At 37.9% G+C, this 16,880-nt stretch overlaps 3 protein-coding genes across 8 annotated transcripts in view; 1 reads left to right on the plus strand and 2 right to left on the minus strand.

The window, feature by feature from the left end:
- Positions 1-858: 858 nt before the first annotated feature.
- On the minus strand, positions 859-6,853 carry LOC111261472 (protein IWS1 homolog). Of its 5 annotated transcripts, none has more exons than XM_022835006.2 (6): positions 6,717-6,853; positions 5,764-5,921; positions 5,158-5,291; positions 2,350-3,755; positions 1,982-2,240; positions 859-1,601 (listed from the first exon to the last, which is right to left on the minus strand). In XM_022835006.2, the coding sequence occupies exons 3-6, from the start codon at positions 5,274-5,276 to the stop codon at positions 1,364-1,366; spliced, it is 2,022 nt and encodes a 673-aa protein (XP_022690741.1). In that variant the 5' UTR covers positions 5,277-5,291; positions 5,764-5,921; positions 6,717-6,853; the 3' UTR covers positions 859-1,363. The 5 variants fall into 5 exon arrangements, with proteins under 5 accessions (XP_022690741.1, XP_022690739.1, XP_022690740.1 ...); XM_022835004.2 differs by lacking the exon at positions 6,717-6,853 and adding an exon at positions 6,429-6,500; XM_022835005.2 differs by lacking the exon at positions 6,717-6,853 and adding an exon at positions 6,346-6,426.
- A 118-nt stretch (positions 6,854-6,971) lies between these two features.
- Positions 6,972-10,766, plus strand: LOC111261473 (syntaxin-8). Its single transcript, XM_022835008.2, has 4 exons — positions 6,972-7,208; positions 8,189-8,383; positions 9,359-9,603; positions 10,013-10,766. The coding sequence occupies exons 1-4, from the start codon at positions 7,189-7,191 to the stop codon at positions 10,276-10,278; spliced, it is 726 nt and encodes a 241-aa protein (XP_022690743.1). The 5' UTR covers positions 6,972-7,188; the 3' UTR covers positions 10,279-10,766.
- A 2,279-nt stretch (positions 10,767-13,045) lies between these two features.
- LOC111261471 (TBC1 domain family member 25) overlaps positions 13,046-16,880 on the minus strand; it is a 34,424-nt gene continuing 30,589 nt past the window's right edge. For both annotated transcript variants that reach the window (XM_022835000.2, XM_022835001.2), the window contains exon 8: positions 13,046-15,207. In XM_022835000.2, the coding sequence (XP_022690735.1) occupies positions 14,829-15,207 (379 nt within the window). In that variant the 3' untranslated portion in view covers positions 13,046-14,828. The remainder of the gene's footprint in view (positions 15,208-16,880) is intronic.

The following is a 16,880-nucleotide window of genomic DNA, read 5'->3' on the forward strand; positions in this document are numbered from 1 at the left end:
ATTTTCTCGTGTTTCAGCCAAGATAGTCTGTATCGGAATAATTGAAAAATATAAGTGAATTTGTTTCAATTTTTCGATTACTGATTGGCGTATTACACTGCCATGTTTTAGTCATGCTCTTACTCTTTAGCAAGCATGCTATGTCCTACTGTCAATAATCACGCATTTCCAGTAACTACCGTTGACTCGTTTTCTTTGTAGGAAGTTGGTCATCTCAAAGTGTTGTAGATGTTAACTTTCAAAAATCTAACCAAATGTTAGGCCATTTAAAAACCAAGCAATTTGGCAATGTGTAAACGTGGATTGACTCCAAAAGTCAACTGTTTACTGGAGATGAAATTACGTTTGACTCAAAAAAAAAAGTAGTTTTTTAAACAACAAGCTAAAAACGCTAAGCCGCTTTTACATTTTTCTTCTTTAGAGAAGAGAAATTGTTTCACAAATTCATTCATCATTTTTGTAATTGAAATGACTGTTTAAAAATACAATCTCCCTTTCGGTATATCTCAGAGTTTATGGGGAATTCTCATAGGTAAATCATTCTACCATCAAACTACAGTATTTTCTTCTCAAGTCAATCCTGCATGCAAAAAGAAATATTCGAACTGTTCTTAAAATGGTTTCCACGAATGTATACGCATTTATCCGAATTTGATGGAAAGAATACTGGATATCGAGAGCACCTCACTTAAGGTTTAATTCTCTTAAATTCGTTATTTCTAAATATTAATAAAGATATTTTAAAAGGAATAATATTTTTATCGAGGTCAGAAGGAAATACCCAAGTTCTACAGTACTGTGTTTCTCGCGCGCATTTTGCGTGAAAATCCTACTGATCATAAAATTAATACATATCGGTTTTTACATATATTTTCAATGTCTAGATTTATTTACAGGAAACTCTTTAGATCACAACTGCCATACTGTTTCCATGGCTTATACACACAGCCATGTCATGCAACCTTTCTGACTCTGTGCGTCCTGTGATGTTAATCGCCATGACCCTCCAGCTTAAAAACAAAATCCTACAATTGCTCTTCATGAACATACATAGTGACACTACATATTAAAGTATGAGTTATATATCCTTTCTAATTTATCCGACCTACTCTCAACACAGGCGTGCTGTTAATGCCGGAGTGCATGTTTATTCTATAAACGCATTTGCCTCCTTATCGGGGATGACCATTCGTCAACTAATTTGCATAATGCACGCGCTTTTTATTACATAAGTACTAACATACTTGTCTGACTTAATTAGCGGCGACATCTTCGTTTAGCTTTTTCGCTAGACCCATTTAGATGAAGAACAAATATTATTTGAAACAATGTATATCCCACTATCACACTTTTAGGCGGAAGGTTAAATTGCCATTTTACGACCTTCGATAGATATAGTGACGGATCTTTGACCCTGCGACCGCCTTTTCCGCTCCTGGAACGCTCTGACATGCTTGTCAAGTCGAGACGTCTTCTTCTTTTCAGCATTTTTCATGCTGAACTCTGTATCTACGTTCCATTTTGGACGAACAACGTAATCCTTAATAGAAGGCATTGGTACACGAGCTCGAGCTACAAAACCGGGTTCTCCAGGTTTAGCACTGAAATGAAGAAGAAAATTTAAACAATCAGGATTACATTATCTTAGATAGAAAAAAAATGTCTTATGTTTAATAATATGTGTTTGATCTATTATCTACTACAATTAAAATGTGCATGTCACCAGTCATTAAGTAATTATTAATAGTTAACAAATGAGCAAAAACTATCGCGTGGTAACAACAATTGCAATACAATTGATAGATGCGGGTACAACCACATTGTATTGAAAATATCGCCATGGTCATTATCATTGATGTGCACCTCTGTCAGGTACATATACGATTGTCAGACTACAAAGTTTTCCCTCTTTATAGTAGCGCTACGTACGAAAGTAGATTTATCTATTTAGCTAGTCTATTTTAAAATTCTGAGAACTTGCCTATTAGCCTCATCGTTCCGAGCGTTTTTTTTGCCTTTTTTGCTGGAGCTGGCAGTCTGCTCTTTTTCGGTTTGTTCAGCTCGCCGTACAGATTGGAAACGTTCGTAATCCTTTGACTCACGCTCCTCTTTTGATATCGTTGTATAGTCCGTATTCAAATTAAATATGGGTCGAGACCATTTCGCGATAAGCTTTCCTGCTCTGATCTTGTTGTTTTTTGTTTCTTTCGGATGTTTATACAAATACATGACAGCACGTCCTGCAACATCAAACAGAAGTAAGGAAGGTTAATATTGGAAAGTACGCTTGTGTATATACTTAAGGTGCTGTAAAGGTGTTGCGTTATATTAGACTAGAAATACACGTACCAATACCGGAAGACTTGAGCATTCCTTGATCTAGCGCTTCTCCAGGGAACTCCTCAAGCAGTCTTAGCATTTCTTCTCGGATGCTAAGATGTGGTAGAGATTTGTCTGGTAGTGGTGATAACCAATCACAAATGACATTAAGTACGCCCTGATCTAAGAAAGCCATTTTTAGATCAATCTTTTTGAGATGAGGCAGAACAAAACTAAGATACATAAGTTTCTTTGTAGCAGCTTGTTTTTTCTTGTTCAGCTCACGATCTTCCTCAGCTTTCAGCTTCATTTCCTTTAGAAACTCGGCGATCATATCGTCGGTGTCATTAATAATATCGACATCCTTCCGTTTCTTACGTCCAGTTCGCTCGGCCTTCTTACGAGCTAACATGAGGTCGAAATCAGACATGTGGCTTGTTCCCCCGGAGGTCGGTCCTTCATCATCAGAAGAGACATCACCTTTCGCTTTTTTAGCTGGTTGCTCCTCTTGGGCCACATCCTCGTCATTTTCAGCTTTTCGTTTTATTCCTTCGCCTTCATCTCCGCTATCTCCGAATATTTCTGCCACAAGTTCGTTTTCCCCTTCGTTATCTGATGCGTCCGAAATACGTCCAGCTTTCTTTTTCTTTCCTTTCTTCTTTTTTTTAATGGTCATTTCATCATCACTGTCACTTCTACTTCCTGACCTCGATCTGTTGGAGACTGCACTTCCAGAACGAGATCTACTTCGACTTCTCGAACCACTTCCGCTACGAGACCTTCTCGATCCGCTGTGGCTTCTGGAACGTGAACCAGAACCACTACGCGACCTCCGCGATCCACTTCTGCTTTGGGATCCACTTCTTGAACGCGAACGGCTTCCACTTTGAGAACGTCTTAACCCGCTTCGCGAGCGGCTACGACTGCCAGATCGTCTCCCCCTACTATGAGAACGGCTCCCGGAGCCACTTCGGGACCTACGTGACCCGCTGCGTGATCTTCGTGAGCCACTCCTAGACCTGCTGCGAGACCCCGATCTATTTCTAGACCTCGATCGACTCCAAGATCCTGACACTTTTGATCCACTTCGGGAACGACGCGAACCTGATCGCGAACGAGATCGTGAACCGCTCTTTGCTGAACCACTGCGCGACCTTCCATGAGATCCAGTGCTGGAAAGTGATCTTCCTCGGGAAACGCTTTTTTGCGACGTGCGAGACGCAGCCGATCCAGAACGCGAGCCGCTCTTACGAGATGTGCGTGATGTAACCGAACGTGAATGCGAACGGGATCGTGAACCGCTTTTCCGAGAGGCGGCCGACCCTGAGCGGGGACTAGACTTGCGGGACCCACTTTTAGCGGACGCGTGAGACGCGGCCGAACCGGAACGGGATCTTGATCTGCTCCGCGATTTTGAGTGGGGAGATCTCGAGCGACTGAAACATAGAGTAGTAACTTTCCAATAAAACCGCTAATGCCGTCTTTATTAAAACTCATTTTTGTTTCTTGAATTTGACGAGAGGCTCACATTATTACACGCTAGGCAATAAAAAACTATGTCATGCACCTTATTGAGAATGTTTATTCTTTGCATGATGCTGTGAGATGGTGTACAATGAAATAATTTTTTTTAAACGAGGGCGCTTACATTATATTATACAAATTATTGTACGTAATTTCTGCACATGAATACAGTCTATAATGGTAAAATACTGTGGTCTATGAAATTAATGTATCATGGTATAAGAAAAAAACAGTTGTCACTTTTTGGAGTTTATGAGAAGTCGCGAATTTTACTTAATTTTGAATAAAAACCATCTCTTGCTTAAGCGACTTCTATCAATGAGATATTGACCGTTATTAGCGATGATCCTCGTCAATCTTTAAGCTAGCTGTCTCATTCAATTCGTTTAGAACTGAACATCTTTATTGGTTGTATCTTTGAACCGATCAATACGGTACCTTCTATATGTTTTTACACCTTCTGGCACAATTAAGTGAATTTTGTAAACAACAGAAATAGTAACCCCAATGAACAGGATCGAAACTATAAGGTGGATGAGGCAAGGTATCTTATTTAAACGCGGGGAATTTTTGGCGGCACTAAATATGTGCGAGACCTGGCCTTATTACCATGAAGCACGACTTTTATTTGCCCTACTCGGTGCATTTCTTAGATGTTTTGCCTTAAACGATAGACTTAACTTTACAGTACTCAACTGAGTTCTGGTTGTTTGCAAGAAAGTCATGGAAAAGCACCCTTCCGCAATCTATGCATTACAATCTATCAAATTCACAACATTATCTCTTTTAGATGATATCCGGCTTTAGTCCTCGTTCGAAGGATTCTACCACACAGGTCGCAGCTAGTTCGTTCCAGAAACAGAAGTTCAAAATAGATTTTAAATATTAAAAATTTCTGTATCTATAGACTTGTGCGATTGAATCAAACATGACGCCAAAAGAAGGCTGGGGGGTTAGCCCTATAATAAAGTAAGGATCCGCTTTTATTTTCTTACCCAACATTGTTTGTGGCACCAAAGTTGAAACCGCTTTAAAATCTAGGAAGAGACCCAAAAGGTACACCGTCACATATTTTATGTACTTCAGTGATGCCGACTGATTGACAAATACGCACAGCGTAACGCTGTGCGATATTGCAAACAGCTAATATAGCAACGAGTGTATTGTCTTCCGGTCTTAGCAGAACGTGGGCGTAAAAACGTGAAAGTGCTTGTTGATTAACATTTGTTATCTATTATTCGTTCCAAGTAGACCGATCACATTTAATACCGTGTTTTCACATGACACTGTTTTAAAGAGAAGTGTATTCTTTACCTGCTGTGTGATCCACTGGCTGGAGATTCACTCCTAGATCTACTGCGACTCTTTTTATCGTCGGTAGGAGTGACCGAGTGGCCTGGTGAGTCTAGCTGGGGTGAATACTCCCCAGACATTGCGAAGCCGTCAACCTGAAGGTAGCATACATTTAATTCTATTTGTTCGTTTTATGCCAAAATTGAAAAACTAAGCAATGAATCAAACACTTGTATAGACCAGTTTTCGCACCTTGATTAAAGCTTTCAAACACGCAAAGCACAACAGAAGATTGTGTGACGTTGAAAATTTAAAAGAAAAAGCTTTGCAAATGAAGCGCTAATAAAGGTATAACCCTAACAGAGCGGAAATTTCCTGCTTACGTAGTGCATTGGGATACACGTTTATAGATGACATAGATTAAGGTGCAAACATTACAAAATGAATTTGCTCTTTACATACCTACAGACTAGCACTTGCTTAAAGCGAGTAGTGAACTCTTCGATTTAGCACTCATTTAAAATACCTTTCACATGGTACAAAAAAGTCGATACATTGAACTCTAGTTTTTTTATCATGTATTATAAATCTGACTGCATTAATAATAAACTCTCTCAGAATACAAACCTAACTTATTTCCACGTCTTATCATCCAAGTTGATTTAGTAGGAAGAACGCACTATGCAAATATGTTATATCGTCTCTGCACAATGGCGTCTTTTTCTCCGTAATTCAGGGATAAAGAAATTGCAGCATAGACACTTGGGTATACACGAGACAGTTGTCTTAACCACAAAAAAAAATATTTTCAGTAAGTATCAATAAGTAAGAGTTGCATTGCATCATTCAATCACATGAACGACCAAATTTGTTATCACAAGGACTACAAAAACCTCACATTAAAAAATAAAGGGTGGTAACTAATTTTGACTTCTGCATTGCCACTGAAATTATACACAAACATTCAAAGAAACCAGATATTCTCTTTACAACTGCAGCCATTCGGGGGATCATCTTTAAGGTCTACTATAACGATGCAAAATAGTGAAGTGTACGCATATGAACACTGTCTTCAAATATCCTCCCGTGAAATTTACGGTTCCCGATTGCAGTTTCGTATAGAAGATCTTAAGGATGGTCAGAGCTTCACAGCTGGACATAACTGATTCTTTAAGGAAAACCGTTACAACACTCAAAAGTAACAGGTACGCATAAAGGAAACGCGTGTAAAAACCGATGACGAAGCCTTCTACTGGAATCGGAGCGCATTGATCTTTAGAATATGCACCTACATGTGGTACAAATGACTAACTCAGGTATTCGAACACTGATATGTAAATACAACGTTTGCAGACAGCAAACCAGGATGTTGATTATGAACGAATTGGCACCATAGTGTTGCTAAACAAAGAGGCCTTCAGTTGAACTGCATGACATTTGTTAACAGCAGCTTGGTCATTTTCGTTCGAGATTTCCTCAGCAACATAAACGCTGCCACCTATTATGTTTGTGTTAAGGACTGCGCAGCACAAGCGTTCATTTTTTAGCAAGCGTCGAATATAGCAGCAGCACTTACTCACTTTTTGTCTTGTTTTTTAAGTGTTCTATGTTTTCCTCTACGATAATTGCACTTCGTGAACTATAGCCAACACTAAACACGGATTCTTCGCAGTTACCACTTTGAATCCTTTCTGAGCCCTTGGCATCTAATATATACCTATCGCATGGCGTTCGATGCAGTACCGGTGTTTTGACTCCACTCCGCCAATTTAGAAGCGTAAAAACGGCGGAAAATTTCGAATTATTTGTGTTATGCCAGCTAGAAAACAAGCGGCCAACTTTCATCGTCAGGTATGAATACTGTACAATACGGTGCTGAAATGGAGTTAGTTTGAAGGTGTAAAAATGAAACAGCTGGGCATATAGCCATCCTTCGTCCCTTAAGACCTGTCGGAAAAGTTTCAAATGTGTGAACAGCCAGCATTTAGAGGATAGATTTGTATAAAGGTAAACATAGAGCCGGAATCTGGAGTAGCTTATCACCGTCGAAAAATGTCCACAGGGGATGGATGGTAAGCGCTTATCGTGAATTTTGAGTGTTATCCTATATTTGTATATTGAACATACACTGATTGATCAACACGAGTTCAAGTCGCATTTACTTAAGTTAGCGAAAGTAATATTTGTTTAACAAATAACAAATTACAACTTTAACTCAATTCTGAGAAACCAGTTTAGCGCTTGTCACTGCAAACGCATGTAACAACAAAGTAGTTGTGCAATAGAGCGAACAATTGAAAGGTTTATTTAAAACTAAGCTTTCAGGCTCATTATAATCACTTACTATTTTAATTTTCCCTGACTAATACTAATTTTAGTTCATTACACTGGGGTCACTGGTGTTTTGTTAATGAAATATATTACGTCCAAAACATGTAAATATAATTCATATATCTATTGCCAATGTTTAACAATGAAAACAGCTAAAATTATCATCCAGCGAGTCGAATTGCCAGTTGACAGTTGCTCTTTCTGTAAGTGAATAAGGTGCACAAAAAATTCAGGAAGATAACAACACTTATAATAACTGTAATAAGGTATACTATTATGTAGGCTCCATTTATCCGCTCTCGTGTTCTAGAATTTAGAAAACGAATATCTATAGAACGCCTTTATTATTTAATGCTTAGGTTACCTGTATATTCACTAGAAAAGCACGGCTAGTATCAATTAATATAGCAAGGTATTGTTCCAAAGCTATATCATATATAGCGATTTAGAAGCATTTTAACAGTTTTTATTTCTCATTAACGTCGAAGAACTTATCAAAAACGAGACTTACAAGGGCAACATACTTCCGATGCTAAACATGGTACTTCCTATCTCTAAGGGGGCTCGCATTATACTCAATATAGTAGCATATATAAACCGTTCTAAAAATAAGGCTTTGTTGCCGAGTTTTTATTTTTTTCATCCCAGAGGCGATCTTGTTCTATTTATGATCAACTCATATAACTGGGGTAGCAGCATAATTATTTATTTATTGGCATAGGGTTCGTCAGTTAAACTCTGCCGAGGCTGAATGTGAGTGGATAGCCGAGAGACTCCGGACTCGTGATGGACATCAGAAAGGAAGTCGAGCTTACATTCGCAACAATCAAGATGTAAGTCGAGGTACTAATCACATCACGGATACTATCCAAGAGCTCACTGAGCTACTCAATCAACAGTCTATCACGGGGAAGATGTGAGTACCATATATGTTTTTCAAATATAGCATAACATTAACTAATGGGAGCTAGCTCCTTTTTCATGACGACTTCATAATAAAGATACCAATATAAAATATGCATTTTCAACGATAGGATAATTGGACTGGCATTATGAATGTTTGAGCTTTTCTATTAGCACATCCCTAGTCTGATCATCACGTATGTAATTGGGATAATAATATCTAAGAAAGAGTAAGTTTGAATAATAAGACTACACTTGCGATACAAATAGATAAAATAAGAACCTTGAAATCGATAAGCACTAGTTACTTAGATTCATTCTTCGTATACGTTGGGCTATTTCTATTGAAAACTGTTGGGGTAATTTTTTCCAGATCTAATAGAAACTAACTAGTGTATGTATCCGAATATTCGTTATTCATTTTCCTTAATCTTCCTTTCTATGATGAGCGCTATCTAGCATTCTCTCTGTGCGGCACTTATGCTCGGAGACAAAACATTCAAAACACAAACCACTGAAAAATCATAGCGTCACAGTTGAATTGTCGCTAAGCTTACCGGTCTGATTTGCCACTCGACGTTGACGTAGTATTAAAGAATAGCCATGAAATACTTCGATAAGTGTACGTGAGATGCTACATATTACTGGTTCATTATATGTACTATATTACTTATATGTTTGGAATAGAAATATTTAAATATGTATTTTTCGTGCGACTCGTCTAGGGGCTTACTCTCGAGCCACTGTGAGTTCTAAGTTAGTGAGCTATAAGTTCCTCGACTTTTATTTATGGTATTATCGTTAAATATCGCTTCAGACGGCTAGGTACATCTATTATGAAATGAAATGTGTTTACGGCCAGGCGTGAACTTAGATTATCACTATGTCCTTACGTTTAGTAAGCAAACAAGTTAACTATCACAGGGTTCCAAATTTCTAACTTAGCAAATTCCACCTTCACACATGGTTCTACCCTCCTGTTCCACAGAACGGAACGTGAAGCCAATCGGCGACAGGCCTTGTTACACCGCCTCGAATCTCGTTTCGGCGATCTCCAGCAAAAGGCAAAAATAAATACGCAAGAACACTTTCTGAGAAAGGATCTCTTTGGCGGTTATGGTTTCGATGGCGAACTGGCAACGTGGAAAGAAGCACGTTGTTCTGGGGGCGGCGATTCTGCTGTTTATTTTGCCACTCAGGAATCGTTTCAAGCCCAGAAGAACAATATACAGGGTGAGCTTTGTGATTTGTAAACATTGCTATCTAGTACGATTCGCAAATATGGTTTTTAAATTCATACCACTGGATACATAATATTATAGAAATACTTTTGTTTTCCAATACTCATACGATATAAGACAATATACATTTGCATCCTCCTAATTGATATATTCGTGAACGAAATCAGTTTCGTATTTACTAAAACTGAAGAACTCGATACGTGTCCTAATAAAGTGAAAACGCAAGAACTTCTAATGTTAAATACCCATTTTGAAACCATAAGCTATTTTATCCGTCGAGATTCAATATACATTAAGCATCTTTCATTAGTTTATTTTTTGTCTTTTTTTCCGTTTATAATTGTACTACTGTGTTGAATTTACTAAATAACGTCAAAGACTATGTTGATTTTTTCTGCTAGAATCAGCTCAAGATGCCGGCCTAGAGCAATTGTCATCTATTATGTCTCGGACAAAAACAATGGCGCAAAATTTTACAACTGAAATTAATCTTTGCAACGAGATTCTTGACGATGTTGCCGAGCAAATGGATACGGCCAACGAACGACTTCTACGAAATACTGAAAGAACCCAACAACTCGACGTGCGGAGCGGCACTTGTGGACTTTGGGTTGTTGTTACGTTACTATTTATTGCTATTGTAGTTGTTGCACTAATACAGACCTGAAGTCAAGCGGCATAATGAAAAAGATAAATCAAATGAGCGATGACAGAATAGTGTGATATTATAAGGATGAACGTTGTGTGCCTTGCTGACGTTAATTCAGGTAAATGCTAATTATTAAAGCCACGCATCGTCTGCGCCGCTACGAATCCTGTTTATTAATGAAGATCCGATAAGAACAAGTTCTCCAGTGTGAACCGAATATTCGCGATGCGCTATATGGCCATAGAAACATCAAAAAATTTGACTATTAGGCCAATTAGTCAATGTAAGATAATTATTATTATTGTCCGATACAAGTTTTTAAACATTTGACGTAAACGCTGAAAATATGATGCAAAACTGCGGACTGACATAAAACAAAATGGTGGTTGTATCCGTAGTGAAACGTTTGATCTTTTGAAGCCAAATACTAATTGACTAGACTTAAAAAATATCAGATTAAGAATAAATAGTAAAGAAAAACATAGTTTATGGAGAAGTACATTTTACAGACTTGTAGTACTCTCGTTTAGATACTACTTTATATAACACAGTTATGCTGTTCCAATTTTATTTCAGCTCTTTATTCTACGTATAATAGCTTTAGAAGTTTATAAATTACTGACGATGCTAAAATCAAGCCAATCACTATAAACATTTATATGAAAATAATAATACGAACTTCTCAGTTGATGAAATCCATGGTCAGCTGGTAATAGGATAAGAATTATCTAGAGCGGGCATATATTTCGAGGAAACAAAACGGGTGAACTGAGTACACAGCCTAACAAGGGCCAACGGTAGGTAAATTGTTTATGAAGATCTAATGTGGAATACCTTGTATTCCGTATTGGATTTTTTAGCCGAAGAGAACTGCTGCCCGAACTGATTGGGAGATAAGTCGTGACGCTGTACTATTTTATATAAAACACGGTTAATGGGGAAAGCTTTAAGGGGAGCAAGAACTGCTTGCAGTTGATTCGTCGATCAACGATCGATAAAGCATGACTAAATAGTTGTAAATGAAATAACGAGCACTGTGATGTGCCTCAGTTTTTACTCCGCAAATATGTTACGATGACTGAAATAGCCTAAGAAATAACTGGGCTCAACTAAGTCCCGTTAGAATTTGCGGAGAGCATGTTTTTGTTATGTGGCAGCCTCGATATACCATGTTTCTTTTCATCGGCTGCAGGTTGTCTGATCCATTTATGAACGAGATATGAACCCACGATGCCTATGCTCATTATCGACGAAAACATGTGCGAGACGGGTTGCTTTTTGCAATAGTTACGACCGCCGCAATTTACCGCCTTTTGTTGTTATGGTTACGATTGTCGGCCACGATCATGCAAGTGTTGTTTGGTTAGTGCGAGCCGGTTCTCTTTGCTCACGGTTAAGATCGCTGTCAACAACTTATGCATTATGAGGCTAACATCACAAAGTGGCCCAGAACTCTAGGCAGTTCTTTCTCAAGGCCCCTTATTAAATTGATAAAGGATTAGATCTTCGACTAAGCCTCAAGGTCGTAAGCCTTAATTGCGAATCGAAGCCTAACCCTATTACGAACTCGTATAGAGAGCCGTAAAAATTACACATTCTACATACCTATAGATGAACTGGTAGGGCAAAAAACGCGGCGTATTTTTGCGCCGCGTTATGTGCAAATAGCATGTTTATGAAAACACTTATGTTTTTCTACAATGGTGGCGCCACCGAACAGATTATTCGAGGTTGCGCCATGATCCCAAATGATGGTGACTAGGACAGGGTTCTTTGCTATTGTTAATGTATTTGCACGGTTTATCTTAGTGTACTACGGGTTCCTCGAGCAAAGTAATATTTTTATGTTGGGTACCATCACAACATGGAACAAACTATGGGAAATAAAATATATGTAACAGCCAACCTACATAAGATCTGTAAGTGCGTCGGTGGTATTCTCATGCTGCCTGTTGTATCAGATTGAATCGGTTTGCTTTTATAAGTATAGAGTTTTTTTCGCCCATATCGTTGTTCGGCCCGATTTAATAATTGCCAACAACTTTGTGTGTCGTAAAGTTCTTGCAATTCTTTCAATACAGCTATCTAACTACTTAGCTACTGAGGATTGAGTTAAGTAGGTAGGCGTTACATAGGTAACAAGTTGCGCTCATATTCGCGGAACCTGTGCTCAGGATTGAATTGTTATATATGTTGCTAAACACGATATAATTACTCAAAAAACTACTAAATTACTAAAGTCTCAACAGCAACTGTGACCGTTAAAATACAAGCGGTATCAGACGAAGTAAAGGTATGCAAGGTTGAATTATATATTAGGCCAGTACTAATGTCCCGTTTATCCAATCATGGATGACAAGTGTTGTAACGCCATCATTGGATAATAGAGGCGCATGCAAATAATTGCGATCTAAATATATTTTTACAGTTAATCATAACTGTTAATTTACTTACCGCGTATTTCGGCATTGATTGAAAGCGTACCTTCTTTAAAATTATGAGTTTCCATTTATATAAGTGATCGAAAGCTCTAAAAGATGCCAAAATCATTTGAATCTATCTCAAATGATTTTCAATCCTAATTATTTTTCGCAACTTAGTTCACATTCTCATGAGACCTGCCCGCCTTGATAGTCACATCGAGTGCAACACAATGGAGGGAAAGCCTAGTTGTTTTAGCTTTAGTGGCCAAATTCATTGCAGTGAACAAAACCGTGCCTTATTATATGTCATCTCTAAATGAGTTCAAGACGAACTACGCATGTTTAATAATAATAACACGCAATTTGTATTTTAATTTTTTTGTGCTTGAAGAGTTTATTAGGTAATTGCATGAAATGTATTTCTATTTCTCTCATGATTAGTTACTTTATGTACAAGTACTGTATATGTACAACTGAAGGAATAACCTTCTTGCTTCTAGTTTCAAATTTAAAAATAATCAAATTTTACTTCTGTCATTTTTAATTGGTAAAACGTATCTGTAAACGACAGATCTTTAGACGAGTTTATTTTCCACGACTTTTGCTTTGCCATACTGAGCTTTCGCTTAAACTTTCTCATATTATAGGATCATTCTCTAATACAGATGAAACCCACACAATGTTTCTTGATTATGTTTAATTTCACAATTTTTTTTTAGATTTTAGAACCCCAGCCAGATTCGAAGATTACTAATTGCTTTAAGCGAAATCCTATGTTTTATTTTTCATTAATTGCTATATCATCTGCTTTGTCCACTAGAAGAGCCACTTAAATTAGTTGATTAATAACGATTTATAAATTCAATTCGTTTTTTTTTAAACTCGTACACAAACAGCTATATATACACACACACACAAGCATACACCCATCAACTCAAACACTCCCATATACAATCGAATGTGTTTCGCCAATCGACTGCAGGATATTGGTAGATCACACGATCATTTTCTGAGAAGATCAATGATATTAAGAATTATTACTGATAACCACCTATTATGACAGCAGGATTGCTAACCGCAAACTGTTCTTTTCATAGTAGTGTTGCTTTTGATAACCTTCTTCTTTATTTCCTATGAACAAGTTTAGGAAAACGAAGTTGCTAATGCCTCCTTAGCAAACCTTATTTAGCTTAAGTCCGTGCGTCTTTTAATAATTATCTACTGTAGATTCAGCGAGTATATTAAGCAATCGAAATCGATTAACAGAATTGTAAGTACGCTCATAGCAGTAGTAGTTATCATATAGACACCTTCCTCCACAACAAAAACGTCATTATTTGTAAAGAGATTTCCTCAGCATGTTCGTTACCTATTTATTATATTCTTATTATTATTAGCGCACTTACGTATAGAGTTAGTTTTGTCCTCTTTTGCATTGTTTCTATTAATAGCATTTCATTTTTTTCTATCGCATCGAATCTGTTTATTAGCGAAGTTAGCACAGTTAGATAACTCAACAACATTATTGAGTTAATCACGACTTCGTCCGTAATATCACTCTCTTCAGCCGTAATCTTTTCTCAAGGAATAGAATAAAGCATACAGCCGGAGATACTTCGTTCAGGTGGACTGATTTCACTAGTTACATCCGTTTTGATACCTGTGTTGCCACAAAGCACGCAGTACTGAATATGTATGAACGATAATAATGAGTAACAGCTTTATTGCAGTTTTTTTTTACCGCTTGATTTGTTCTGCCCATTCGTATATCCCACTGGCTTCAATAGGCCTGAATTAACGGTGTACGTTTCAGCCATAAATACTCGTTGACAGTATTAACGTCAACGCTTATGTAACGTGTTGCGCCACGGCAAGTCACGAGTACAAGAGAGGTTTCCTCTATCAGAATAAAACAAGTGGAGCCAGGATATGTTCGTTCATTATGGCTCCTTTACATTAGATTTTATAAGTTTTTTGGTCAGACAAACTTTCTCACAGGAATATCACGCCGTAACTCTCAGCCCTAAGTAATACGTTATGAAGGGGTAAGAAATTATCAATCGCATCTTTTTTTGAAGTGCCGTAGGCACATACAGCTTTTAGTTTGATGGAGTCATGCCATATCAAACAAATTCGAAGGTTCCGCTATACGTGTTCTTCGATTGAATTATCCCAATTCATTCGGATATACTCTTCAAACCGAATGCGCGTTTCATGAAGCACCTTGTGCACGTTATGCTTGCGGATCATTTTGTCAAAATGCATGGCTAACTCATTATAGTCCATACCGCTCCTGATGATTGTGTCACGTTGCTGAAGCAGTAGCGTGAGACACAGGAACATCATGAATGGATTTCCGCCCCCCAGCTGACTGGGGGGTGGCAGAGGTCTCGAAGATTTTTGGGAAAACTCTAGCACTCCTAAATCGAGCACGGAGCGTGTATCTTCTTGACAAGATACCTCTTTCGATGAAAGTGTTGCTTCGGAACAATAACCTTCAGATGATGCAAAGGGCTTCTTTGGTCTGAAATATCAATACAAACATAGCGAGTGTTTAGAGTGTTTACTTTCAGAAGATAGAATAGTGGAACAATGTTTTGTAACTTTACAACTTTCAAACATAGAATCAAATTCGTTTTTGCAATAGAGCCTGCCCTTTAATTTGGTTTGACAATGTTCCATGACTTCACTTTATGCCACGTGCCCCAAGTTATGTATAATATGGTTGTTACATGCGGAAAATATTGAACTGTTACAAGTGAATCCGGTAAACTTTGAAATTGAATAACTTTTGAACTAACTAGGTTATAAAGATTATGTTTTAGTATGAGCTAAAAGTACACTTTTTAATTGTCCCAACGCTCCGGCAGCTTCTGAACGGCAATATACCTACTATTCGCGTTTCTATATATAATTTATTTACCCATGGCTACTCAAAATAAATTAACAGTGGAATAGACTTGCGCAGTGGTTGCCACTTCGAGAGCATTGAAAGCTCTATAATGATATGGAGGTAGAGCGAGAGAATAACCAGATTAAAGTCAAACGTTGGGGAATCTTTTATTCAATCCAAAAAGTAATAGAGACATAACGATGAAGTGTACAATGGTCATCGAGTAGCCTAAATAGACTCCGTACTTTTGACCAACGGTTCAATAGACTTCCGAGGAACTCGCAACAGCGGGCCACCCTTATTGTTTGATTTCTGACTGGCGAATAGTAGCGAGTAGTAATGTTCATTGCAAATGTTATCATCCACACTAGCACCATATTCGATTTCTCTTTAAAGCAACATCATTTTCTTGCCTAATGTCTCTCCGGATGGCGATAGAGATTGAATTTATGGCAGCGGTATGCTCTAGACGGTTTTTTTTCTTAATTAAAGTTTCACAAATTGTGCATGGAATAGACCGGATACAATTTCAACCGCTCTGGAGTTTATTTTTTACTCAGTGTCCCTATTTCGGGTTATAATTTTCTAACACGTTACATTCGAAGTGCCAGTTTTGGCCCACAGAGCTTTTAAGACTCCAATCTTTGCTTTCGTAAAAGCTTTTCTCGATTGCAGCAATGCACCTTGTTCTTAATGTCCCGAGATAAAGTCGCCTCCTTGTCAGTCTTTAAAACTAGTTTTTATTCTTGATTTCTTGCACCACCTATTCGTTAAATTTCCGCACCACTATCGCCTTCGAGGAACGAAAATTTGATCACTAAGCGTTGACTTCACATTTTGAGAGATGTTTTTCCTTCTGAACTCGTTCCCCGTCGAGTAAATCAGTTAGATTAATAAATCAGTTTCTACTCTGACTGGAACACTTATCAACCAAATTTCGTTTTTCGGAGGCTGTAGCTGAAAGTTACTCAACGGAAATCTGCCAGATTTGCTTCTAACAGTTTAATGAAGGCAATCACATTAGCTTGTGCGGGGTTATTCAATGGGCCGGGAACCTTAAATTACGAATCACTAGCGGATGAAATTCGGTGTATGGTTAATTATATAGGTGGGATTGAATTTCAAGGTAGCGATATCGTCTAGTACTAATAATTAACATTGAACGATTAAGTTGTTGTCCGTCGAAAATCGTAAAAGATTCGTGATACAATAAGCAAGAAAGGTTCCAACGAAGCAACGGTTCGCTGTCTTAGCAATCATTTCATGAGCTGAGATCGGAAATAGAAAGACTACAAGAAAGAGAC

Source organism: Varroa jacobsoni, unplaced genomic scaffold (assembly GCF_002532875.2).
Source record: "Varroa jacobsoni isolate VJ856 unplaced genomic scaffold, vjacob_1.0 scaffold_560, whole genome shotgun sequence".
Lineage (NCBI taxonomy): Eukaryota > Metazoa > Arthropoda > Arachnida > Mesostigmata > Varroidae > Varroa > Varroa jacobsoni.